This window comes from Arvicanthis niloticus, chromosome 13 (genome assembly GCF_011762505.2).
Source record: "Arvicanthis niloticus isolate mArvNil1 chromosome 13, mArvNil1.pat.X, whole genome shotgun sequence".
NCBI classification, from domain to species: Eukaryota; Metazoa; Chordata; class Mammalia; order Rodentia; family Muridae; genus Arvicanthis; species Arvicanthis niloticus.
The window spans coordinates 49,768,778-49,795,857 of record NC_047670.1 but is presented as its reverse complement, the minus strand read 5'-3'; the positions used below and the strand labels follow the sequence as shown (position 1 = coordinate 49,795,857).

Genomic DNA, 27,080 nt, shown 5'->3' with positions numbered 1-27,080 from the left:
AGGGAGGAGACAAAGAAAAAAGACACAGGAGTGTCTCCTCATGTCTCCATGAGGAGACAGAGAACTGAGATCAGTTTGACTCCGAAAAGATGGTGCAGCTGAACCCTGACACCCAATCTTTACTCCACTACGCCATCCTGAACCTGCTACGTCACCCCACCCCAGCACTCTAAACTGCACTCAACCCCACCATTTTCATCCTGTATTTCAACTCCATACCCTACCCTGCACCCTGACCCTACCACACTACCCTTAACCCCAACTCCATCACTGCCCTGTACTTTTATCCCGACACCATAGCCTGAACTCCAACCCCATTTCTATCCTACACCAACCCCCAACAGACATACCTCCCCAGTGGGCCCCACCCTTTCTTCCCCTGAACCCTGTGAGGGCATCCTGACCTGGGCACTGCTGCAGGAAGCAGTCTCGAGTCTCCACCCAGTGGCCCTGGCACTCAGCGCCTCCATAGGAAGGACCATTGCACTCTCGGGTCCGCTGCTGGCGGCCTTGGGAGCAACTGGCAGAGCAGGTGCTCCAGCTGGACCATTCGTTCCAGTTTCCATCCACTGCCCGGCCCGGGGGAGGAAGGGAACACGAAGCTGGTGTGAATACCCAGAACCCCGAGGCCTGGCCTGGGACACATAAGAACACCCCAGGGGCACCACGCGACAACCCACCTTGGGATTAGGGGAGGAATACCACAGGGTCTTATCTCAAACTAGTGTGGTCTGAGGTTTAAACTCTGAGCATCCTGAGGTGAACCTGAGGTAGATCAAGCTGGCTTCCTGAACTGGCAAGTGGCCTGCTGGGTCCATCTCCCAACCCCCAGCCACTCCCTCCCTCTCACCTACCAGGGCACAGAGCAATGTTGCAGAACTTGGTTTGCTTCTCAGGACCCTCACAGGGGTTGCCTCCAAACTGAGGGGGCCTGCAGGTACGAGTGCGGTCACGGAAGCCACGACCACAGGTGCTGGAGCAGAGGCTCCAGGGTGACCACTCATCCCAGGCTCCATGCACTATGGAGAGACCGGAAGCCACAACTGGTCCCCTTGCCCAGAGGCCTCACCCCACCCCACTAAGCCCCACCCTGGGCTCTGCCCCACCCATCCCGGGCTCTGCCCCACCCACCTGGCCTCTGCCCCACCCACCCCGGGCTCTGCCCCACCCACCTGGACACACGGCTGAGTTGTTGCAGAGCCGCTGCTCCCTCAGAGGTCCACTGCACTGAGTACTGTACGAGGATGACACGCAGAAGCGGGTGCGGGTCTGCCATCCCTCACCGCAGGTGCTGGAGCAGACACTCCACGGAGACCACTCCTCAGCTGCTGGGTCACCTGTGGGTCCAGTCCTGAAGCATCATGGGCCTGCCATGCCCCTTCCCATAGGGCGATGCCAGATTTGGAGACCCACTGGGGAGGCAGGACCTTGCTTTGGGGCAACAGGCCACAGGCTGGGGTTCTGTAGGTCTCAAAATGGCCTACTTCCCTACTGCCTGGGTCCCCCAAGGTATGGGTTTGGCTGGGACAGGCTTCTAACTCTCCTATCAGCTCCCCTAAGCCAGTCTGTCTGGAGAAGGAGTCTAGCACCAACAAGATGAAATGCATTATAACAGTAAGTTATTAGAATTACTACTGGCAACTAGAGGCCATTACTAACCTGGTCCCAGAAGCCAACACTCTCCCCTCCCTGCCTTGGGCTGTGTGTAGGCCAGCCCTACCCACCCTGCCGGCTCACCAGTCTGGGGAGATGGGAACCCAAACTGCTGCAGCTCATCTCCAAACTCCTCACGTCGCCGGGCATCCGTGGACCTCAGGGACTGGCTCCGTGAGCTGGTGCGCCCAGTGGCTGCGGGATGGGCTCAGGTCAGCACCCCAGTGGGGTTCCCTCTGTCCTTGGCCACAGCTGGCCACCTACTGTCACCAGAGCAGTCTAACCCCAATGGACAACTGGGAGACCACTCACATTCCATGGCACCTGCTTTCTTCTGGTCACTATGGACTCCCTCTCTAAGGCTCCTGCCTCTGCTCCTTTCAGCCTCCCAGGCTGCAGGACAACTCCTTAGTGTCTGCTGCCTCCTCCTACCCAACATCCCACACCTCCCTCCCTGTGAGATACACAGGGTCCTCCCCAGGCTCCTGAGAAGAGTTGTCTCCTCAGGAAAGAGCATCGAAAAGCAAAACAAAACCGGAAGAATGACAGTCTCATTAGAACTTGATTTAACTTTATGGAGGCAGCTAAAAAATGCATGAGGTCTTTAGAAAGCCTTATTAGAGAAATACATCCCGGAGGCCTATCCTGCTGGAGCTCACTGGCTTGACTGCAGCTTGCTTGTGGCACTACTTGAAGAATCCGAAACCCACATCAAGCTCCAGGTACCTTGTCTCCTCCTTGGCCCTACTTAGTCGGGATTAGGCAGGGCCTTCAAGGCTCCACGTTTAAGGTATCCCTGTCCCCAACCAAGTTTGTCTCATCAAAATCCCGCCTACTTTCTTCCCATTGGCGTTCCACCCTGCCCGTTTCTAGCCCCGACTCCTCCCCTGCTTGGTCCCGCCCACCACTTCAGCCCCACCCTTGCCCTGCCCACTTACGACCACAGGCCTTGCGATTGCACAGGCGGCCTTCTTCCAGAACGCCCTCACAACCTCCGCCCTCCACGCCAAGGGTGGGCGAGCAAGTGCGGGTTCGAGTTTGTAGTCCTCCCCCGCAGTCCCGCGTACATTCACCCCACAAGGACCACAGTTTCCAGCCACCTGGGAAAACAAGAGAGGCTCAGGGCCCTGCCATCTTTTGGGTCAGCAGAGACCGGAAAGGGTAGCTACGGGCTTTGAAAGGGTAAGGAGAAACGGGATCTGGCAGGGGTGAACAGCAAGGTAGGGCAAGGCCTAGGGAAACTTTGCCCTCAGGTCCTGGCTCCTTCTAGAAAGCTGGTGTCAGCCCAGAGTCAGAAGGTCCTAGGTAGGTCTGAGATAAGTACACACTGTGGTCCCAGGCTGACTTTTGAGTAAACAGTCACTTCTTGCTCACCCCATGCTGCCTCTTAGTGTGAGGCCTGGTGACCAATGTGGGCCACCATTCAGAAACACCTGGATCCAGCCTCCCTATAAACTTTCAAACCCCTGAGATTGTCCTTGTCCCTTGGCATTCCTATCCAGTTGAGGTCACCGCCATAGTCTCCACATCTTCACTCCAGAGCCAGTATAGGGAATGGCCACACCCATAACTGGTAGCCTCAAAACCTCCCTTAGACTACAGATCTGACCACCTATTGGGCAAAGCAGGATAAATGGGTCCAGGACACTCTGGGCTACACATCTGGCCCACATGATGGTAGGAAGAGGCCCTGTCTGAGCTGACAGCTTGGAGACGGTAGGTTCCAGAATGTGGGTGGTCCCGCCTGACAGCCCCACGGATCATAAGCATCTCCCTGAGCTAATCATCTGCCCGAGGAGAGCCAAATTCAGGGTTGGGGAAAAGACCACAGCTAGAGCTTCCCTTGCTTGTGCTCAGCTGGACCAGCAGGGGGCGCTGGGATTCCAGGGAGTGACTGGCCCTCTAGTGAGAGCTCACTCCTCTGAGGTGGGTAGGACGAGAAGGGCCACCTTCCAGGCTCCTATGCCTGCTACAGAGCCCCAAACCTCCACCTCTGCCAAGGTGCCAAGCTAGCGAGTCAGGGTTGCAAGATCTGAGCAGTAGCTATAGCATCACTACCGTCTTTACCTTCACCAGGAGAGTCCCGGGGTGGGGGCAAGGGCACGACCAGGGTACAGGAAAAGGTAAGCCATGATATCCCCACCAAGACAAAGTTGAGAGCAGAGGGCAGAGAGCCTCCAGCACAGCCTCACGTTCATGATAGGAAAGACAGGACAGCAGCTGTTCACAGAACGGGCCCAGGTGGCTGCTCTGAGGCTGCTGGTCACATGCTTTAACTCAGGATATGCAGGAGCAGCTCAACCAGGTCAGACTCCGGGTCTTGAACTAAATCTGATTCTAGATCTCAGCCCCACTCGCCAGCCCCAGGAAGGCCACCTGCCAGGACCAACCATGGTTCAGCATTCTGGCCTCGGGAGTCTCACCTGCAACAGCCATATTCCCATTGCTGCTTCCAGACAAAGGAGCCAGGAGTCTCTGAGGCAGGCACGGGGTGGGGTCAGGGTTCTGTATCCTGCTTGTGCCCCCTCACTCTCCAGCCCAGCCCCCACGAGGAAGCCTGAGTGATGTGAAAACTGGCAGTGGGTGGGAGAGAGGGTGTCCAAGCTGGGCTAATCGGAGGATGCCACTCAGTTCCCATGGCAACTACTGCAGCACACAGCCTTTCAGGATAGACCCAGGTTAGGCCTCAGCTGCCAAAACACCCACTATTTCGGGGCTGGTTACCTTGGTGACCCAGGTGGTGAGGATGTGGGAGGGGGAGGGGAGAGAAGAGGTGGGGCATATCAGAAGCTGGGGGAGAGGGGACCCTGTGTCTGAGGATGGATGTCCTTCCCTGGCCAAGCCCTGACTCCGGTCCCACTGAACCCTGATCCAGGCCATACACTGATTCCTAACCCTGTTCATAGACTGAGTCCTGACGGTGGTTGTATACTAAGCCCTGATCCTAGACGTATACTGATTCCTCACCCTGGTCACAGACTAATATCTGGCTCCGTACACTTGTCCCTGATCCTTATCAGAGACCTTGGATCCTAGGCAGAGGATCCCTGATCCTCCATTACATACTGGGCCCTGATCTCAGCCACAGACTGATTCCCCAACGCTGGCCACACTCCTTCCACTAATGAATGTTCAGAAAATGGTAACTGCTGTTTTTATTATCATTTTCATTTTTAATGTGTGTCCTCACACACAGCTGACAAGATAAATGTTTGCCCAGACTGAAGGCATCCATGCCAGAGGGAGCATTATGAAGGATGAAGCCCTGGGGCCAAACTGAAGGGCACCGGGGGACACAGAGGTGCGTCAGGGCTGGGTGGGCACAAGGGGGCACTGAAGGAGCAGGCAGGGCTCAGGGGTGGGCTGCCCCTCCAGGCCCGGAAAGAAGCTGTCATTCTTCCTTGCTCAATGCTTCCTCTGTCTGGCGGCCTCATTTCCATCTCATTACAGGCATGAATAGAGCCAATTATCGGCCAGGCAGGCCGGCCACCCAGGAGGGAGGGTGTGTACTGAAGAGGCTCTGGTACCCTTCCCACCCTAATGTCCTGGCTTGAGGGTGGTGGGTTCCCCTGATCCTGCACCCAAGTGAACTGAAATGGGAAGAAGAAAGGAGATCCCCCTCCCCCAGCCAGTCTCTCCCCAGTTCCTGGGATCCCCTTTGGAGGAGGGGAGCCATGCACTTCCAATTTCTTCCAGCAGAGGGATCCCTACTCCAGCAGGTTGGACAGCAGATCTTTCATACACACTGCCATTTGGCTCTCCAGACTCTCGTGGCAGATACAGGGACAGTCCTGGCCCAGAGGGCTAGCAAGACCCCTGACCCCCACCCCCAAGGACCCAGCTGGAGCAGGACTGTCACAAAGTACTTAGACATTGGTACCAACAGCTGAGTCAGGACCTCCTGGACCAGAAACAAGGGAGACACTAAGGGTAAGAGCAGGGGCTGCCGAGGAACCTGTCCACACAGCCCTTCACTGGGCAGATCCTGATTCAGCCAGCTGCAAGCTGCCAGCAACTGTCGGGGTTGGCAGGGAACAGCACTCAGATCCCAGGGTAGACTGAGAGGCCACGTCTACTGTCTACTGTCCAGCACTGGCCTCCCTGATCCCCCATAGCCACGCAGCCTCCTTTAGGCCTTAGGCAGATTCTACAAACGGAGTACTGTCCCAGTCCCAATTCTCAGGGGCAGGAAACAAGGCACTAGACAAGCAAGCAATCCACATCTGTAGGAAATTCTTGCTGCTGGGTGTTCCCTGCGTTGAGACGGTGCCCTATTTAAAGGCTCAAACATTTAGTCTATGCTGGAGACCTTAGACAAGTGGCCTCTGTCCTCAGTTACCAGAGTGGGTGGCAGAAGCTGCTGACCTTCCTCCCATCATCCTGGGAAGCATGACCCAAGTTGAGGTCACAAGGACTTCTTGCCCCTGGCCAAGCAGGTGCGGTTCTGGCACAGAGCTGAAGCAGGTGACACAGTAAGAGCTAGGGCCATGGGAATTACCCCGTGGGTGATGGTGCTCACCACATCCAGCATTTCCACAGGGCCCTGTCCTGTCCTCTCCTTCTAGGAGAGTTGACTGTAACATGCACTTACGCCTATTTTCTATATTTTCTAAATGATCATGTGCCCATACACACACACATAGATCCAAGATGGCAACAGAATCTTCATAGTGGGCCATGGCATCTCTCTATTACCCTTATCACCCTCCACAAACTCCACTGCAGTCCAAATCACATCTAGAGGCTTTACCTAGGCCCACCCTCTGCTTCTACATACTGCCTCACCTCCTCTTGGGTGTCTTGAGGAGCTGAGACGCACAGTGATTAGGGGATCCCTGGCCAAGTAGGACCAGGGTGGCAGGCATAGTAAGGGGATCTGCTCTAGTCTTTAGGAAGTCATGAGCCCCTGAGCACTCCGGGGCCCCCAGGACAGTGTAGCATGTGCACACACCCTGATGTGGAGACTCAACCCGACCTTCCATCTCAAGCATGTGCACACAAACATGTTTAGCAATTCATATGCATGAGGATACATATGTATGTATATACATCCATATATGTATATACATGCTGGTATGCACACCAACAGCAACACTCACAGGGATACACTCACAAGAATATGCATCCAAGAATACTCACAGGAAAACACAGGGACACAATCATGGGAACACATGGAGAGGTACAGAGACATCCTCACAAGGACCCATGGAGACACAAAGGGACAAGCTGATAGGACACACTCACAGAGACACATAGGAACTCACAGGGACAAACTCTCAGAGATGTACAAGGAAGGGCTCATGGGTCACACTCACGGGGACATACAATGACACACAAGAACACACGGAGACACATTCACTGACTCCCAGGAACTCACAGGCTCCACCCCTAGAATCCTGCTTTTTCATTATCTTACATGTCATTTCTGCAATAATATTCTTTAATTAAAACATGAATATTTAAAGCAGCCCTTGAGAAAAATGATCCATCTCACCAGTGGCAGAGACATGAGAGAGATGGAGGAGGGAACAGAGAGACAGGGAGTTGGGGACGGTGTAGGGTAAGGGTTGGTGCCAGGGCCTGGCATCCTTAGAAGACTAGGCAGTAGGATACACTAGCCTGGGATCTAACGTGTGGCACGGCCATGTGGCATTTAGACAGGCCTTGTGTGGGGGCGGAGCTGAAAATGGGCCAAGCATTCAGTGGGATGCCTGCCGACTCCATCTCCATTGCCTGACTTAGGAGGGGATTGGTGCCCAAGCTTGCCTGCTCCCAGAAGACAGTGAGGGCAAAGGCCCCGGGCACAGAGCTCAGCAGGCAAGAGCAGGGTATCAGCTGCACATTCTGACTCAGCATGAACGGTTGTCTAACTTGTGTCCTTAGCCACTGACACCACTGAGGCAGGGTTCAGAACATTCAATGTCACCCGGTAGTCTGCTGTTAGTCTATCCCTTACGAACTATGTGCCCTGACCTACCTCTGGCCCAATTTCACAAGCATGTGTTGAATGCCTACTTTGGGCCTGGTTGTGTCCTGCACACTTGGGAAACATCAGTGAATGGGGTGTGTGACCAGCATCTGTGGTGCTCACAGATTAACACAGACAGTGAGTAAGAGGCCCACTGTAGGAGTTGTATGGCACATTTGAAAGTGATTCTTGTCAAGGAAGGCAGAAAGGGAAAAAGTGCTTTACTGGGCAGGACACACATAAGCAAGGCTCCAGGAAGAGCCTGGGGAAGGCAGAAGGAGGGGTCCTCGGGAGGCAGAGCAACTGTAAAGATATGAGCAACGTAGGGACAGTGTCTGCTGGGGCCTGACTCATGGTCATGTGAAGGGGGAACTCACCTATACGTGACACTTCTAGAACAAAGTCAGCACTCAGTGACCAGCCTTTGCTGTCACTATTGGGCTCCTTCCCCTCCCACGGCCAGGAAATGACAGAGCCTGAATGCAGGATGCAGGCACCTGATGTGAGCTGAGTGGTCAGTCTATCCCTGACTCCCACAAGAATGCACTCCCTATGTCATATTCTTAGGGCCAAGCCTTTGTGTTCTCCAAACTATCTTCCAATAGACCAGCAGCCAAGCAATGCAAACAGACGGAGCCTACCCTGGATACACATGCACACACTCACCATGCACCCACGAGCATACATGCTCAGTGCACGGTACGTATATACCAGGCATATACCCCCATATGCATATACAGTCACAATGTGCTGCATGAACACCCATGTGTTCACACATGTAGACACACAGGTTTTTTTTTTTTTTTGTTTCATATTGCTAGGAGTCTGCCTAGCAAAAAAAACAAGAACATAGTGGGCTCACACAATGCTGGAATACATACATGAGCATGTACACACATATGCCATAAACTGTGAACACATAAATCAGTATACCCACTGGGTCTCCATGTGTCATACATGTAAACATGTGATTGCATGAATACATATGTGTAAAATATACTTTACATATGTATACATACATGAGTGCAGCCACCATACACATATGCAGAAATGTACATGTGTGGACATAAACAGTGCACTCATGTATAATTCATGCACACACACCTCCCACTTGCCTCTGAGTACTACTTAGCAACATTGTCAGAATTCATATACTCACCTGATCCTCAAACTGCCCAAGCTCAACCTGTACACACCCCTGCCTCTGTCTGCGTCTGCTCCTAGGCTCCGAGAGTCTGCCTAGCAATAAGCAAGAACACTAATCCTTCATCATTGGCTGCTTCACCCCGCTCTTCTCCTCACAGAGACAGAAGACATTCTCAGGCCCCCAGTGATGAGAACTGAGGGACTGGCCCAGAAACACAGATGAGTCAGGGTCAGACTCAAGACTCCAAAGTGGGGATCCAAGGCCAATGCTCCAGCCTGGGCCTGTGCGCATTCACCAGGGACAGAGCTATGCTCACATACCCTATGACCTCTGTTACACACATCTCTCAGCCTCAAGTTCTACTTTGACCTCAGAATTGTTCTTAAGCTTCATCTGCAGTCCTGCTTCCGCTGTCCCACAAGGAGGTCCTCCTTCCTGCTGGGATGCTGGGGGCCAGGCTTGCTCTTCCTGCATCCACACCCACACCCTTTCATTCACAGTCCATCAGTCTCACCAAAAGCTCTCCTCCTCTTCCTCCTCCTCCTCCTCCTCCTCCTTCTCCCTCCTCCTTCCCACTGCAAACTGACCAGGCCAACAACAGCCACCTCCCCATCCTTGCTCCTGTGAGGATCCCTGGTACATCACTCCGTTGCACTGAGCCCTCCCAAAGTCTTCTGTTCTCAAGGTCATGTAAACACTCCACAGAGAAACCTGGCTACTTCACAGCTCCTGCAGCAAGGCGCTCACATACTCATTCCTCGGGAAATAAATGCAGGTACACACTGCCTCTGGCCCCATAGCACACAAGCACCTCCATTTGGTGCCCCCAGCATCTATCAAGCCAGCCCTGGAGGCCTTGGCTGCTTGGCAGCTGTACCAAAGGCTTTGGAGCAACATTCAGCGCTCCCTGGCACAGTAGCTGCCCCAATATGCCACTGAGGACAGGCTCCTGTCCAGGGGGGTATGACTGTGACCCCAGCCAGAAACAAATAAAATCAATGTGATGGTGCAACCCCGAGAAGCATTTTGCAGCCATAGGAACCAAGGCTCACGGCAGTTAAATGATGGGGAGTGGCAGAGGATGGTACATGGCCAGATCTGCTTGTGACTGCTGGCCCTGTCCTCCTGTGTCTTCCCACCCTGTCTCTCTAATCTTCCAGGGAGTGAACATGCCATTCCTCCAGGGTTCCCCCTGGGTCCACTCCCATTCCTGTCACACAATGAAATCTGCCTTTGTCAAGGTCACACTGACCTCCAGCCTAGCCAGCAGGAAGGCTGGTCCTCCACCTTTTTGCCCATCACAATGAGGTGTTCAGAATTTCCTCTGAGAAAGAAAGGCAGAGGTCAGCTCAGCCTCAGCCTCACAGAGATCCAGACCTGGGACCTGTCATGGGGTCTTGACCAGAAATGTGCCTGGACTTGGACAATTCCTTTGTAGCCTGCATGGCCTCATGGTCTCTGAAATGCTAATCCCACTCTAGGCCCCCTGGCATGAAGTCCTCAGCCAGCCCTTGCCTTGCCTACACACCAGGCAGGGGATAGACTTGTTTTCTCATACTCTAGTGTCCCCTTGATGTTGACTTAGCTAGTGTCTCCAGCTCAAATCTTGGATACCCCTACCTCTTCTTTCCTCCAGGTCACCAAGGCAGGGCCTACCTCCTGCTACAGACAGGACACTCATAAAGATACATTGATAGCTCCATGACCAGCCATCAACCCCACGCATCCCCATCAGGCCAGGACCCTGCCATCCTGAGGCCACTGTCCTCAGGTCTCCAGACCATGAGACGGCTCTAGTCTTGAGTCAGGACAATGGTTTTCTCAGCACTGGGCTTCTGGGTGTCTGTGAAACCCTGGTTCTGCCTGTGATGGCTATATACTGTTGGGTAGTGTGTCTTCTTCCTGTGCCCCTGGCCAAGGATGGCATTTTGTCCCTGCTCTCATTGCCACACCTCAGTGGCAGCTGTTGTAGACATACTACACTGAGCCCCAAAACCTTACTTCCTGGCAACAGCCCTATGAATACTCGGTCTGTGCTTGCTCCCCTGAGCCACCCTGGGGGCAGCACTGACCTCCACTTTAGTCCCAAGACACCAGGTACTACATACATGCTTGAAAATGTCATTGTTGAAGATTAGCATCCTCCCACTGTGGAAGATTTAAGCTGAGGAAGTGGCTTGAGGAAACTGGCTACTATCATTTTTCTCCTCGCTCACTCACATGCCACACCCTATGTGGGCTAGGCTTTCTATCCTGGGAACACAGAGCCATTGGCCATTTGAATTCTACACATGGTCTCTCAACCCGGATGACAAAAGCGATGCTGGATAGACCCCAGCCTTGGGGACTGCACTCTCCTGCGTGCTCCCAGTCCATCTGCTGCAGAATTGTACAGGGTTCTCTGGATGCCACTCACCTGCTGAGCCGTGCCCACCCCGGTCCTGGGTCAGGCTGGTGAGGCAGTTCTCAGGGCCACCAGCTACGCCGTCCCTCAAGCAGACGTCCCCACGGGGGACCAAGGGGCTGGAAGCAGGGTCTCCTGCATCTCCACCCAGGCAGGCACAGGGAGTCTGCATGATGCCACATGGGTGTGAGCTGCGGCTGCCGGCTAGACAGGCATCCAGCCAGCGGCAAAGCATCTGACAGGCAGCATGGCTAGGGTTGCGATTGCCTACTACCAGGTATTCCACGGAGAAGTCGTCACCAGAGCTGGGGAACTCGCCCTGGAGACCGAGGTCACCGTCTTGGGGTGGCTGTTGACGTTGCATCTGTAGAAACTGTTTGCTGGCCTGCAAGAAGGCTAAGGGTGCAGAGGGATCGCAGAGCCTCAGAACTTCGTCAAAGCTCTCCACACCCAGGTAGGTGCGTGTGGACTCCAAGAAAGAGTCGAACTGGTAGGTACGTACTCGGCCAGGGCCCCTGCAGGGTGCAGGTGCCTTGGACACCTTCATGTAGAGCGTGTAACGACGAGGGTCCGGGTTGCGAAGGGTCCAAGAGCAGCGCGAGGCGTTGGCTGGAAACACAGCAGCCGCGGAGAAGTAGCCGAAGAACTTGCCCTGCACCAACGTGGTGCACTGCTCTGTCCCAGGCCCTATGTCTGCCCCAGAGGCAGCACGTGCCCAGCGCCCCAGTAGCAATAGTAACAGCAGGAGTGGAGCAAGGATCCAGATGGGGCCCGGGGCAGCAGCCTGGCCCCTCATCCTAGCTCGCGGGGCCGCTGGGGTTCCGCGGGCTGGGCAGGCAAGTGGAGGCCAGGCCTTGACATGCCAGGGTCCGGCAGCAGGCAGGGCCTTCCAGGGCAGTGAGCCAGAGGCAGGGGCTGGGTGAAGGCAAGGTGGGGGCAGGGCAGGATTTCAGGAGACCGTGAGAGCAGCGATGACTCCTAAAGTCCAGGCTCCTGGTGTTTGCCTGTGGCTTCCAACGGTAGCTGAAAGAAAAAGAAAAAGAAAAAAAAAAAAAAAACATGGTCTCAGGGCTTAAAGAGGCAGAAACTTAGTGAGGCATGAGGCAGTTTTTCTGTCTACCTGCTTCTCTGTCTCCACCAGTGGTCCAACCCAAGGGACCTCCTGCTCACCGTTCCTGAGTAAGGAGGACAAGCTATGCTTCTGAGTCCTTTACTGCTATGCCTGGTTAATTATGGACCCTGGATCTGCTCACACCCTCTGGGCCCCCAGGAGTCAGAGCCTGGCTCTCTTAGGCCCTCTCTTGACCTAAGCTTCCAGCTCAGTGGCCTTTCTCCTTCCTGAAAATCTGTCAATCATACAAGCATGGAAGCAGGCAGAAGAGAAGAGGAGAGAGGTCACCATGGCATTCCCAAGGTCCCAACAGACCTCATACTTTTCCATAAACCTGGACCGTGTTACATCAAAGGATGAAGGATGCAGCCCTGGAGGTGAAGGGCTTCAGACATGGTGTTGCTATGACAGCACTCGCTACCTGCTTCCCATCCATGGGGGTCCCTGCCCGTGAACTACAGCTGGGGATTCCCTTCCTTGCCCTCCTATCTGCCTCTTGTGCCCTCACCTTACCTCTAGCTCTGTAAATGTGGCTACACAGTTACTCCACATTTAATGATGAGGAAGTTGTGACACAAAGAATATGTGGCATCCTCAAGGTCATAGGAAGTGGGTAAGAAGACACAACCCATACCCTGGACTGACCATGAGCTAGTGTCTCTGGGGAAGACCTTCCATCCTCAGGACTGGCACCACGAGGTGATTCCTTGGGCACCCCTGAGGGTTAGTCTGGGCTCAGCATGAGGCAAGCCACCCAGCCCAGACCTGCCTTGTTAGAGACATCAGTTTCCTTGCAGTCCCTCCACAGCTGAACCAGTAGGGGAAGAAGGGAGGTCATTGCCAGGCTCCTCTTTTCTTGCCCTCTCAGCCTCTGGATGCAGATTCATTGGCGCTGCTGATTCTGTGTATGTAACAGCCTGCCCCACCCCAGGGACTCTCCCTGTGCTGCAGCCTGGGCCCAACTGACCAGCAATTCAAGATCAGTCACAGCTCTGCATCCATCCTGGCATCCTTCCTGGACTGCCTCCTGAGCAGGCAGCAACCTCCAGGCTCGGCCTCAGTCTGGGTGGAGGTTTCTGAGGTGATGGAAGCCAGGATGCTTGAAGCTGGACAGTTTTCACAGAGCCTTGGTTTGTGCCTCTATAGAATGGGCAGGATCTCAACTATCCTTCAGAAGGAGGATCAAAACACACACACACACACACACACACACACACACACACACACACACACACACACACACTCAGCCCCATCATGGTCTTTAAAAAGTCCAAACCTGCATTGCTAACTTATAACCATGGCAACCCCACGCACCCTGGGAAGCCCTCTCCTATCTCTACTTCTGTCAGCTCTGAGGTACACACCTTTAGGGGTCACCTTTGAGGTGACCTCACAGAGCCTCCCTGACCACCCTCCCCATTATGGAACCAGAGAAGCCGTGGTCTGAGTCCCACAGTCTGCCCTTTGCTCTGTTGTTGTTCCTGGTATCTGTCCTTCAGCAGAGACCTACCCAGGGGCATCCACTCCCACTATGAAAGGCAGAGGTCAGCACCAGGCCCAGGGTAATGTTGGTAAGGTCTGCAGGAATCATTTAGCCAAGCCTGGTACAACCACCCATGGTCACTATTCCACCCCAGGCCAGCCACCCTCACTCTGCCTCATTCCTGGCACCCAGAAAGCCCAGGCCATCTTGTGCTGGCTGTGATTATCTCCAAATCCACTGCCTTTTACCAAGGGGCCTACATAGCTCGAAAGGACCACCAGTTCCTGGGCTTTCTCCTCACAGGAAGGCATTGGCTCTAGAGCCTCCACCTCCAGATTTGAGGTCAGATACAATCACCGGCCCCTAGGCCTCTAGTATCCCATTTGGAAAATGGGCATATCCTGGCATATATTCTGAGCTCCAAACCTAGACAGGCAGTGTGGGGTATCAGAGGTGTCCACAGAGCCCAGTGACACTGGCCTCCAAGGATCAGCTTGGTAAGAAACACAGGCAAGCTCATCTTGAGTTTCTGGAAGGACAGTGCATGGTATGTAATTCCATTCTGACATTTCAGCAGAGAGCCTAAGGGGTCTACTTCACAGATGGCCAATAAAGTCCACAGAGGATCCTTGCCTTGCCCTTACTTGCCACCATCCCAGGATCCCAGGGAACTAGCTGATCAAGGGCCCTTCCAGTGTCCAAGCTGGCCAGAGTCTTGTCATCGGTCAACTCTTGTAGGATGGCCAACTCCTCCTTGAGTACTGGCCAAGGACATAGGTTCCCAGTGTCTGTTCCAGGGACAGGAGGTGGCCATGGAGGCCAGTGGCAGCACAACCACAGATCTGTCCCTTAAATGAGCCACCAGACATCCAAGGGCTCACTTGCAGGCTGGGGACTGAAAGAGGGGAAGCAGGAAGCAGGGCCTAGAGACAGACAGTTATGGTAGGGGGAACATTTCTAGACTGGTTATTAAGGATGTAGGAGGTCACAGTGAGAGAGATGGAAAAGAGAGCAGGTGAGAGCAATGCCCAGTGTCCTCTCAGGCACCATTACCCTTGGGAAACTTCAAAGTTTTCAACAAACATCATCTACAGACTCCTCAAACAAGGTCCCTAAAACTCCTGCGGGGGGCACGGGGCCGCCAAGGGAGGAAGGTGCTGAGGTTCCTGCCTCTTTCAGAGGCGTCCTCCAAAGCAGTGGATTTCAACCTTCTAATGCTGCAACCCTTTAGTACAGTTCCTCATAATATGGTGACCCCCAGCCATAAAATTATTGCATTTTGACTTCATAATTTTGCTACCTTCATGGATTGTAATTTAAATATTTGATATGCAGGATATCTATATGCAAACCCCCAAAGGGGTCACAACCCACACGGGTTGAGTGTTGCTGCTCTAAAGCATCTCAGACTTGAGCTTGCCTCACTCTCAGCCTTGGAAAAGTCACCGCTGGCCCAAGGGCATCACAGCCAACACAAGAGAGAGCCATAGCAGGGCCTGGCTGTGCACTGTTGCTAGGTAGGCATAGGAAGAAGTCTGGATGTCAGCACACTGGGCCCCTGCCTACACTCCAGTGGCCTCTGCACCCACCTGCCTGGCTCCTGCAAAATGTCCTCTCTCATCCCTCTCAGCCCAAGCAATTCCTGTGGTAGAGAACTCTGCGTGGGACTCAACAGAGATTGGCTCCCTGCTGGCAGGGGCTGGGTGAAGCTCAAATAAAGGCTGGCATCTTGGAGGGCAGAGCCAAGTGGGGTTCTGAGAGTAAGTTGTAGTTCAGGCCTCGTTTGATCTTCATCAGAGTCTTCTGTGGCTTTAGGGGACACAATGGCAGAGAGAGAGGTGGGAGGTGGGAGACCTTTCACAGTAGGGACGGAGGGTCACAGGCAATGGATGATGGCTGGGCAAGTGAGGGCAGTTGGTGGCCCTCACTGAGAGAGGGAGCAGTCATGTGTCCTTTGTGTGACTGCATTTACATGTGTCTGCACAAGCCCTGTCTACACACATGTGTGCATGTATATAAGCACAGGCAAGCTGTGTGTTATATAATGTGCTGGGGAACCCAGCCTCAGATGTACACACATTGGGCTGTCCAAAGGGAGCTGAGCCAGTCAGGCTGGGAACATTGGACTCATCTGGGTAGCAAATTTCAGAAAACCTTAGTGGCTAGGAACTAGGCTAAGAGGACAGTTGAGACTTATGCTTGCCCACAGGAAGTGAGCCTGCACCCACTCTAGCATGCACACAGATCCTCTGCCCTATGTAGCCTGGGTCCCTTCCCTCTGCTAGAGCTAGTACACAGGTTGTTCCTTGCGAAGGTACCTGGGTTCTCCAGGGCTGCACCAGGCTTCCTAAGTTCCACACCTCCTAAGGCTGTGTTTTGTACTTCCTGGGTGTATGCCTGGCCGCCCTTGCAGGAGCTCTACAGCCTCATTCCCCAGAGATGTTCCAAGCATCTGTCAGGATGCTGACAGCCTGTCCTGTCGTGGGCACCCCACATAGTTTTAGAACCTATAAGCATCAAGACAGGCTAGAGATGGTTCATGTCTCCTAACCCAAGTGTTGAGGGATCCTCAGGTTAAATGTTCCCAACTTAATATAAGGCTATCACTGGCTCTGTCTCTGGGAAAAGGAGAGACTACCTTAGCCTCCCAAACCCAAGGCCACATCTCTGGTAGAGAGTACCCATCTCCAGGTCTGAGTAACACCATGCAGTATATATGGCTTCTACTCACTCTGGTTCCTAGAAAAAGTGTCCAATTTGCACCAAATCTTTCACAGGCCCCTCTTTCTCCCAACCTTTCCCAAGGCCCAATTGTTCTGCTTCCAGGAAGCTCTTCCTACTGTCTAGCCATCACTGTTCTTCAGAGAAGGCTGGCTACAGGAAAAGACATCTTCTACAGCACCCAGAGAAGCCTCAGGGGGTAGGAGGTAGTAGGGTGTCAAGGGGGTTCCCACTGATGGAATTTATAGATGCCTCAGCAGGTGGAGTGAAGAGCAGGAATCAGGAAAGGAGAAAGGGGAAGTGGTGACTTGGCTCCCCGAGCGCCACCTGCAGGCAAGAATAAGCATAGCACCTCATGACCCTAGATTCATGTCTTGAGGGAGGTGCGTGGTGCTAACTGTTGTAGGCTATATCCAAAGACCAGAGATTCCCACGCTGATCCGCCTCAGCCTAAGAAGCAACCAGTCCAGTGCAAACAACACACACACACGCGCGCGCGCGCGCACGCACGCACATATGCATACACATGCACGCACACACAGGGCAATCAGGCCCAGTAAAGGTAACTTGGTCTCCACATCATGTTCCAGAGGCATGGATGGGATGCTGTCAGAGATCCTTCTCCAGCCTCAGTGTGTCCATCTCTTCTCAAGGCCCTGTGCTAGCCCATATCAACAGATCAAACAGGGGCCTGGGTCTGGTGTTCCCTCCCTGCCCCAGGCTGCCAATGGCATCCTAGACACCAGCCACAAAAGCCACTCTGTAATCCCGCTGCATCTAAACAGTGCCCGCCTGTGTACTAGATGAGGCTGCAATGGGGGAGGGGCAGGCGCCCTGGGCACTGAGGACTGCCCAGGAGACGGGGAAAGGCCCGGGAGGGGGGGTGTCCTTCTTGCTCACAATGCTTTCTCTACCCCTGTTCCAATGGATCCCCCAAGCCCCACTCACCAATTGCAGAGGTGGCCCTGCCACCTGCCTATGGGGCACTAGTGGAGCCTCTGATGTTAAGTTCAAGGTAACCTGTGTGAAGCCCTCAGGACACAGGGTCAGAGGGAGCCAAGAATCTGTGAAAGGCCTTCCAGGGGGTACAAAAACAAAGAAGAGGTGGGTATCTGTATAGCTTGCTCTCTAGCCAAGGCCTCAGGCCTACCTGCCTGGCGCAGTCTGGGCCAGCCAAGCCCCTTGGAGCCTATAGTAGAGAGGTGGAGTGGTCCATGCCTCAATCCCACAAGACTGAGTCCCACATGGGATAGAAGACCCTGAATTAGAGGTAGGAGCCACTTAGGGGATGTGACTGGAAACCATGCTGAAGTGCCGGAAGGAAAGATCAGATAGAACATGGGGCTACTCTGGCAGTACTTAGAGGTGCTCTGGCTGTGCCCAGCTCCTCTCTAGGCCAGTGCATGACCTGCCTTGGCTTAGACCACCCAGAGAGGGCAGTACAACAGTCGCCTCCACCACAAGGAAGCCGAGCATTAGCTCCAGGACCCTTGCGAAGAAAAGGCTGTCATCCCTCATTATCCCACACTGCCCATTGCACCATGACCCCTGCATTATTGCCCTCCTTCCTGTGTGGTGTCCATCGTTCCAACCCATCCAGCACTGAAGGCACTCCATATGCCCCAGTCCCTTGGCCTATGCTCATACTATGTCTCCTTCCTGATGCTCAGGCCCAAGAAATCCAGGGCAGGTCTGAGGCCATGGCAGACAAGCAGGGCTCCTCCTGGCAGAGGTCAGGATCTAGGTAGAGGAAAAAAAAAAAGGGTCGGGGATATTCCTGAGCCAGGACCTTCGGCAAGACTCTTAAGTGGCCACTCCTCTCCAGCTGCAACAGGACTCACCTTAAACCAGCGCTCAGCTGGGGATGTAACAGGATGCTATGGCCTGGAGAGCAGGCCCCACCCCAGCCATTACCAAGGGCAACTAGGAGCATCTTTCTTGCTTGGGAGGGCAAGGCTGAGGAAGACAGGGCATGTTCTGCAGGTGGGTGGTTAAGCACTGAGGGTCTAGGATGTGTATGCCTATGGTGACCACTTTTGCGGAGCTGACTTTCGGCTGGGCCATTGAACTGAAGGATATGTGGAATGACAGAAAGATAGAAGAAGGACCCCAGCGTATGGCTTTGGAATTCCCCAGGCCCTGTGAGGGCAGCATAAACTCTTGTGGATGACCTTGACAAGCTCCGATACTGAGGGAAGGGTACAGAGTTCCAGGCCTAGCCACTGATATCAGTGCTCAGACTTTTCCATGTCCCTGAACCCACAGTAGGCCAGAAGTCACTGAATGGAAACCTAGACATGTTTTTTGGCACTGTGACTTTAGACAAGCGATTGTTCCCCCGCCATGGCAGGTGGATGGGGGGGGGGGGGTTGTTGACGTGAGATTGCTAGAGAACGGGCATACAGAGTGCCCAGACCAGGTGTGGTGCGTGGGCCTCGGGAAACTCCTTAGGTGTTTTAAAATCTGAGTGGAAAGGAATACAGCTCCATTGCTGGGGAGATGGCCCCCTGAGCCTGTGTCCTGCCTGATCCTACATAAGACCCAACCCCCATACAGCCCAGATCACCATGATGACGTCTCTGGCAGCATCATCTTGTGGCCGCAGCACACTGACCCCCATAGCATAAAATCTTGCCCCAGCATGCCACAGGCTTGTGCACACCTGTGTTTCTTGCACCTGCCCAGTGGTCAGTCTCTCATGTATTCTTCAGCATACTGTGTTTGCACACTAGGACTTACATACAATACTGTGTGTCTACCATGTGTGTGGTAGCACATGCACAATACCACATGTACACTGCACACACAATACTCTCACACAAGCAGGCTCACATACTTGCAACTCAGAGGGCAAGCATACACTGTCTACACAATTATACATACACACATCCTCATATATACCACACACACACACACACACACACACACACACACACACATCAATGCATAGGCAGTCGCTTTTTGAAGAACAGCCTTCTTCTGTTGGTCTTCTGAAGTCACCGGTCTTTCTAGGGACAAGTGACATGCTGACTCAGCCAGGTGGATTCTAGGGAACTGAGAGGGAGGGTTGGGCCATACAAGAGCCCAGGCAGAGGATGGCTCCAAGGAAGAGACAGCAGCTACCTGCCCTATAGTAGCAAGGATGGGGAGGGTGATGGGGGGGCACAGCATTAGTGACCTAGCATGGACCCACAGACCTCCTGGGAGTGGGAAGAGAGGTGGTAGACAAGTTGGGGGCCTCAAACAGTTCTGAAGGAGAGGATTGAGGGGTGATGGTGTGGTACAATGATGGGTACTTGTGCATGGGCATGAGATGGTAGGGCTGATGGGTGGGGTGAGAAGAACCCCAGAGACCAATATGATGCCAGCTGATGTTGGTAAGGAGAGAGGGAAGGGTGCAAGGAGTGAGTATGCATATGGGCTGTAGAGTGGATATCACCACAGCCTGACTGGCAGAGGGTGCAGGAGGCCAGAGGCATGCTCTTCCCCAGACTGGATAATCTTGGAGCAAGTAACATGGACCTTCCCAACTACCAGTACATGCCCTGAAGCCTGGAGCACATTCCCACACCCCATGGTGTACATATGTGGACACACATGGACACAGGTGAAATATGTTCTACTTGCTGCGTGCTTCCACCGACACGAGTCCCAGCGAGCCCACAGTAGGTACAGGGTTTGGGCAGTGGTGTGTGAGCCCTTTGTGTGTCTCTCTGTGAGATATTTCTATGTCTGTTGCACACTGGCACATGGGCTACCTTGGGTCATATCAGCCTGGGTCCTCTCCTGTGTGACAAATTTCCCTATTCCTTCTGTGCTATGCAGCCAGGGGTGTGGCAGCCCCGTACAACAGAGCATATATTTTGTTTCCTGATTGGTGTCCCTGAGACCTACGGTATCTACCACCTCTTTGGTAAGTCTATCAGCCCAAGTGACCAGTCCGATCTATGGCCCTCGATGTCTTCTAGTTTCCAGAGTACAGGCCAAAGTTGGGGTTCTTGAGTTCTGTCTATCCCTCGTCCTCCTGTCCAGTTTCTGACTAGTCAATCTCCCAGGGCCTTTGAACTGCTATTGCTCAACTGGCTTACCCCAGTTTCGAGGCCTTTTAGTCTTGGCCCTCCCGTGACTCTCCTAGAGAAGCTACACCTCTGGGCTACCTCAGCCCCTGGGAAATTGTCAGGCCCCTGTCCTATATTCCCATTAACCCAAGCATTTGGTGTGTGTGTTGAGGGGAAGGGGGGCTTTAACCCAACCCTATACTTTCAGCATGTTTGTAAGATGGGCACCCCCATGTTTGTTGTGCAACACTTTCTCTGTGTGTATGTGGGCTGTGCGCAGGGTCCTACAGGCTCCGTGTTTACTGCGAATTCACAGGTCTCTGCCTTCGTGGTGCAGCTGCACCCCCAGGCAGCACAAGGGCCATGCCAGTGAACTTTCAGGCATATGGGGGGCGGGGGTGTTACAGAACCGTTCAGGTTGTAGAACCCCTCAGGGTTACAGAACCCTCCTCTTAGTTAGGGAGGGAGGGTGCTAGAGTCTTTTCCACGCAGTGCTCGTACATGCGTACATGTGGAAGGCTGCACGCTCGCACACATACGTTTGGAGCCTGCAGACTGTTCCATAAGCACGTGCATCCATTGGCACGTATGTACACGTGCCCATAAACACACAGTCACGCTTGTGCGTTGCACACCTAGGCAAGGCGAGTTTGGGAGACGGTGATGCAGGCTCAGTCTGAGACACCAGATGCGTCACTGGCTCTGGCAGCAAGAGCCAAGGGACAAGAGTGGGCCTAAGGGTTGCCCAAGATGGGGCCTGGAGAGCGGGTCCGCAGCGGAGGAGACGGAAGGGGCGGGCAGGGCCGGCGCGGCGCAGCGCAGCTCGGGCGCCCTCTCTTGGTCTTCCGCAGCAGCGCGCCGGGCCCTCCCGCCCTCCACCACCGCAGCCCGGCGCCGGTCGCTTGGGCCTGGAGCCCGCGGCATCCCCTGGGGACTGACTCCGCGTCCCCAGACCCGCTCTGGGAGGCAGAATTGGGCCAGGCAGGCAGCCAGAGACCAGGGCGCCATGGGAAGCTGCCCAGGCCCCTGCCGCTTGCCGGGCCCTGCCTGGGGCCCGCTGCTCCCTGGCCTAACCGCTGTGTCCGCAGGCGCAGAGCCGCCTCGGAACCCAGCCCGCCTGGACGCTGCAGATCCAGCACATTGCGGACCCGGATCGTCGGATCTCCAGATGAGCGCGAGGGGTCGGGGCTGCAAACGTTCCAAGATCATAAAGCGCGTTCCCATTTCGCGGTCTCAGCTACCGAGGCCCAAGAGCCTATGAGCAAGGGAAGGGTCTCGGAGGGCTCAGCAAGTTGGCGGCGGCCCCTCCATGGCTCAAGGTCCATAAGAGTGCGGTATGAAGCCGAAGGCGACAAAATCGCCTCCTCTCCGCCCCCGCGCGGGAATCAAGGCAGGGACAAGCGTCCTTCTCTCCCGATCCGAGGCAGCAAACTCCCTGGTCGCGCTCTCAGGGCATCGCGCGTCCGCGGGCCCTGGCACATCCCTTGGCCTTGGGGGCTCTGCTCCGGCCTCAAGGGCTATGGAGCTACCCCGCCGGTTTCCAGTCCCCCAATGAGGCGCAACAAGTCAGAAGGCAGTGCCGAACATCTGCGATTAAGGGGAGACGGAGGGCGTAGGGCCCGGTGTGGGGCGCCAGGCGCTCCGGGATCTCCGAACTCGCGCCACGTCCACCTCTGGAGACCCGGAGCCGGCAGGCAGGCTCGCGGGACTGACTCGGCGGGCAACCCACACCCCCTTCCAAGGCCCCAAATCTGCGCGCGCGGGGACGCGCCCAGGAGCCCCTGCCCCCTCCTTCGCCTGCTTGACCTTGCTTGGGTACTCAAAGCCAGACCCTACTGCACCCCGGCGGCGTCCGAGAGCAGAGTTTTGAGGCCACCCGCGGTTGAGAAAGGAGCAGCTACCTTCTCGACCTCCCTTGCTGCTACGCTGCTGCAAGGGTCTCAGAGAAATGGAAGACTTGAAGGCTCTAGGAGATGTTACATTGGCTTTCTCCGATCCCAAATACGGGATACCGCCTCTCAGATAAAGAAAAAGGACCCCAGCCTCTCTCCCCACGCCTCCGCCTGCTGTTTGTGTCCCTGCAGTAGCTCCCACGAGGGGCGTGTGTTTATGGCTACAGAGTACAGAGGGTCTCTTTGGGTCCCCAGGGTGCAGACGCGCAGACCTCCCAACCCCCTCCCCAACACGTATGCCAAGCGGCCCCTCTGGGGCTGGGAGTGCGCGCCCCGTGCCCACCCACGCGCCTTTCAAGCCTTTCAACTCCCTCCGAGTTGCCGCTAAGGAATCTGAGCCCCAGACCCAGGGGAGAGGAACGTAATGGGGACTTCAGGGAGGGAAGGGGCGCGGAAGGAGTGGATTAGGGCTGGGCTAGTCTTAGCTCAGTCCGCGCGCTCCGAGAAACTTGGAAGCCCAAAATAAAAGTGGAAAGGGTAAGGGTGCCCAACAGGCCCGAAAGGGTGCGAGGTTGGTGCAGCCCTCTGGGTTGCCTGGGAGTGACCAAGCAGGAGCCACCGCGGCCAGGCGGAGGGACCCAAGCACAGAGCCGCAGCCTCCGACCAACCCTCAAGCCACCTAGCTTCGCTGCGATTCTCCATTCAGCCGCCCACCTCCCCAGAGCCAGGGATAATTTCTGTTCTGCTTAGGCTGCGCAGAGGACCAGAGCAAAGGGCTCCCGGCCCGATCCCGAGCCCTCAGAATTTCAGGAGGGGGCGGGGGCCATGCTCATTCCTAGAGGCAGCGGCACGCAGCTCCGAAAGAGCGCAGCGGCAGTGGAGGTTGGTAGCCTCTGCCCGCTGGAGAAACGGAACCGGGAGTGTTCGGTGCCCAGCCCCGCTGCTTCGGTCGGAAAGGGCAGCGGGCCGACCTAAAGTTCAGGGCACCCTATTTGCGCCGCCTGTCCAACCGAAGAGAAAAGAACACCGGGAAGGAACGAGCTAGGGCGTATGCGCGTGTCAGTTGTGATGGTGGGGGCGCGAGGACAGCCCTTTTTCCGAATTTGGAGATAAGCCTCCGGGGGTCTCCTCTGCCATTGTCGGGTCTGTAGGTGAGAGCTATGACGGGAAGTCTGGGGGCTTTTCTGCCCGCCTCCAGCTCTGTGCTGGGGGTTGGGGTGAGATGCAGCCGGGCCCTATAATATATGTAACGGGCTCTGGGTAAGATCAGGGAATGGGGAACACATCGGGTTGTCTCTCGCGGGCCTCCTTGGGCCGGCATAGGGAGACAGGTGGGGCTACCTCAGACCCCTGCTAGCATCTATGTGTCGGAGCACCACGGGGAACGCCTTCCCCAGAGCTCCCTGGGTCTGTGGGGTCCTTCTCCGGCTCAGCCTGCTAGGTTGGCCCGGCTGTGCCTGGTAAGGATGAGGGGGAGGTGAGGAGCACCAAGAAGCCTCTCCCACGTCCAGGGCGCCCCCTCCTCAGCCCGCCCAATGCGGGAGCGCAGGGACCTGCCAGATTCCATTGCCGCCGCTGGAAGAGGAAGGGGGCTGGGGGAATGGGGCTTTGTGGGGGGGTGGTGCGGCTGTTCAAACTCCCGAGCTCCAAGCCTAATCATGAGAGCTGCGAAGCCCCAAACGGCGAAGTTGGGAAGTCCGGGAGGCCACCCCTCCTCCGACCCCCTCCCAGCTCGAGACGCCCCCTTTCGCCGCGCCCCCACCCCCTTCGGAGCCTTTCTTACCTTCTCCAGCAGCAGAGGCCCCACGGGCAAGCAAGGACTTGATCCAGCGACTTGCAAAGCCCCCGGAGCGCACCGCGTCGCCAGCGGCCGAGCCGCGCGCCGATCCGAGCTGGGGCTACTGTCACTGCCGCCCCCGACTCGCTTTGGGCCCCGCCGAGACGTTCCCAAGAGCGCACCCGCGGGCGCTCTCAAGCTCCTCCCCACCCCTTGCCTGGCGGAGCCCCCCGGGCGCCAGAAGGGTCCGGATGCCCCGGCTGCGGGCTGTGCTGGGCGCGCGGGCCCGGAGTCGGGCCAGGACGCGGCGCGGACGCCTGTTCCGCCGGCTCGCCCGCTCAGCTCGCTCTGCCGGGGCCGCCGCCAACGCCGCGCCCGCAGCCGCCGCCGCCACCACCACCGCCTGCGCCCGCCGCTCCCTCTCCGGCCGCGCCGCCGCTCCGGTCCTCTCGCCTGCCCGGCTCTTCTCGCCTTTTTTCCCTTCCTGGGGGGTGGGGGGGAGCGGAGCGGAGCCGGGGGCGGGGCGGCGCGGGCAGAAGGAGGAGGAGGCCGAGGACGCGGAGAAGGAGGAGGAGAGAGGCAAGCTGCTCCCCCGCCCGGCTGCCGGCGCTCCCCAATCTCTCCCTCTCTGAAACTGGATCCCGAATCGGGAGCCAGAGACTGCATTACGGATTACATCAGGCTTTATAGAGCTTCCAGATCACACATTAGAGGGGGAGCGCGAGCGGGGGGCGGGTTGGGGGGGAGGGGAGCGGGATCACGGAGAAGGGGTGCGACGCTCAGGCGCGCGCACCTAAGACAGCAGACTCCTGCCCCACGCAGCAGGAAAGCCAAGAGTTGGGACTGTGCTCTCCTCCAGGAGCAGGGGAGTGGCTTCATCTGGGTGACAAGTGGTGGACCAACAAACGAATGGATGGGGAAGAGGAGTTAAGGGCTGTGCACAGAACTATAGGTGTGTGGGTGGTGGAGGCAGGTGGATGTAGGTAGAGGCCGTCGCGAGGGTAGATGGATGGACAGGGAGCTGTCAGGGTCAGGGTCGGTGGAATTGCAGAGGCGGGTGAGGGTGAGCAGGACTGGGAGAAAGTGAATTTGGTGGGTGGCACTATGGGGAGGGCTACATAGATGGGTGGGCCATGCAGATGGAAGGATGATGCATGCATAGGTGGATGAGTGGGTGGGTGGGTTGGATGAGTGATGGGTAAAGAGGAGTCAGAGGCAGGGATTGGGGCCCTTCCAGGGAGAGCAGGGGTGGGGCACTGAATGGCTTCAGATGGGTCTGACCAGTCTAGACTTGCCTAGGGGAGACCTTCCTGTCTTGTGATGCTGAGGGTAGGGGAGCCCACCAGGGACAGAGTCAAAAGGGGGTGGGTTTTAAAGTGTCCCTGTGTGCCAGTTTCCATCTATGGGTGGAGAAAGGCCTTCTCAGTTGCTTTGTCTTCCATCATAAGATGCCTGGTTCCTCCTCTGTTAGGGGCCCAAAGGGGTCCCCCTCTCTATCAGGATGTTCATTCAGCAGGTCACCAGCTCCATACATCACAGGATAGCAGTGAATGTGACCCAACACATTTGTAGGCCACAATGCCATGTTCCAATGTCAAAAGGTTGGACACTCCAGGGTCTAGACTGACAACAAGAGTCCTGGAAACCCTGGCCTCAGGAAAGTCGCCTTGTGTCCTTCTCCACCAGGATGTTTCTGCATCAGACTCCTTGTTCCTGCTTCACAACTTGTGATCCGCCAGGAATTCAAGACCAAGTACAGGGCCCACTACTTTCCAAACTTGAGCAGACCACTGGTACCATTGCTACCCAAGAACACATCTGGTCCAGATGTTTGCATTTTTCCTGGAGGTAACTGTCAACAACAAGGCAAACTCACAACCACTGTCAACACTCTCCCTGCCTGGTGTCAGGACCCACACTGCTGTCCTATAACCCTCACCAAAACAGCTCATCAGTTCCTTCGATCAACATCATAGTCAACACTCTTCCTGAACCTCTGTGTGTGTCTCTGGGAGTACCTGAAGCCAATTAGTCACCCAAGCACTGAGCATGTTACTCTGCATACCAGTTACTCCAGCAAGGCCTCAACTGAGGGACTGAGGGCAGGACCACACTAAAGTCCAGCAAGGTCCTTCCCAGACCATTCTATTCGTCAGTACCGTATTCACCTAGGCTTCTTGAGAAATGACCTTCTTCCCAAGGTATTTGAAATCACAGAAAGGAGGCAGTATCCCTCCCAGGAGGCCTCTCACGACCCTCATCTGCTCCTGCTGGGCCTCTGAATTTTCCAGCCCCTAGAGTTTAGTAACCTTGCTTTGGCTTTCTTGTTGCAGTAACAGCCTATGGTCACCAGGGGGCCTCTGATATCAGGCCAAGAGGCAGCTGAGCGGCAGCGAGGCTGAGTCAGGTTCCAAGCCTTGCTTTCCACACTTGTTTCTTGCTGATAAGAGAGGGCAGCAGAAGTCCCTGGCACGGATTTGCTATCTGGCTTGGGGGCTCTTGGGACAAGGCTGAGACCTGCTTGACCTGGGTCATCAGGGCAAAGAGGTCTGTCCTCCCAGACTGAAGCTTCTGGGGTGTAAGTGGCCAAACATTCCTCCCCTTGCATGGGAACTCATTCTTGCCCCACTGACTGCTGTTTTCAGCAGTTTTCCCTCACCCGAGTTTCTGATGCAGAGTCCAGACGGTTCAAGGCAAGACCTCAATGGGGGCACCCTTAAATCTTTGCAGATAAGAGCAATGTCAGAGACAGGGAATGCCACCCTGAAGCAGCCGCGCACCAAGTCAACTGCAGCCTCAGTTGTCCTGGTCCCCCTCTGAGCCCCCTCCACCAGTCACAAGTAACTTGAAACAATTCCTCCAGCCA

General features: G+C 55.5%; 1 protein-coding gene across 7 annotated transcripts in view; it reads right to left on the bottom strand.

The window, feature by feature from the left end:
- Adgrb1 (adhesion G protein-coupled receptor B1) overlaps positions 1-24,547 on the bottom strand; it is a 71,725-nt gene extending 47,178 nt beyond the window's left edge. For 3 of the 7 annotated variants that reach the window (XM_076911488.1, XM_076911490.1, XM_076911495.1), the window contains exons 1-7: positions 24,221-24,547; positions 11,185-12,195; positions 2,592-2,753; positions 1,738-1,848; positions 1,173-1,337; positions 856-1,019; positions 405-579 (exon numbers count right to left, since the gene is read on the bottom strand). In XM_076911488.1, the coding sequence (XP_076767603.1) occupies positions 405-579; positions 856-1,019; positions 1,173-1,337; positions 1,738-1,848; positions 2,592-2,753; positions 11,185-11,968 (1,561 nt within the window). In that variant the 5' untranslated portion in view covers positions 11,969-12,195; positions 24,221-24,547. Of the gene's footprint in view, positions 1-404; positions 580-854; positions 1,020-1,172; positions 1,338-1,737; positions 1,849-2,591; positions 2,754-11,184; positions 12,196-24,220 lie in introns of all 7 variants that reach the window. The other 4 variants (XM_076911492.1, XM_076911493.1, XM_076911489.1 and 1 more) reach the window with 3 other exon arrangements.
- Positions 24,548-27,080: the final 2,533 nt, after the last annotated feature.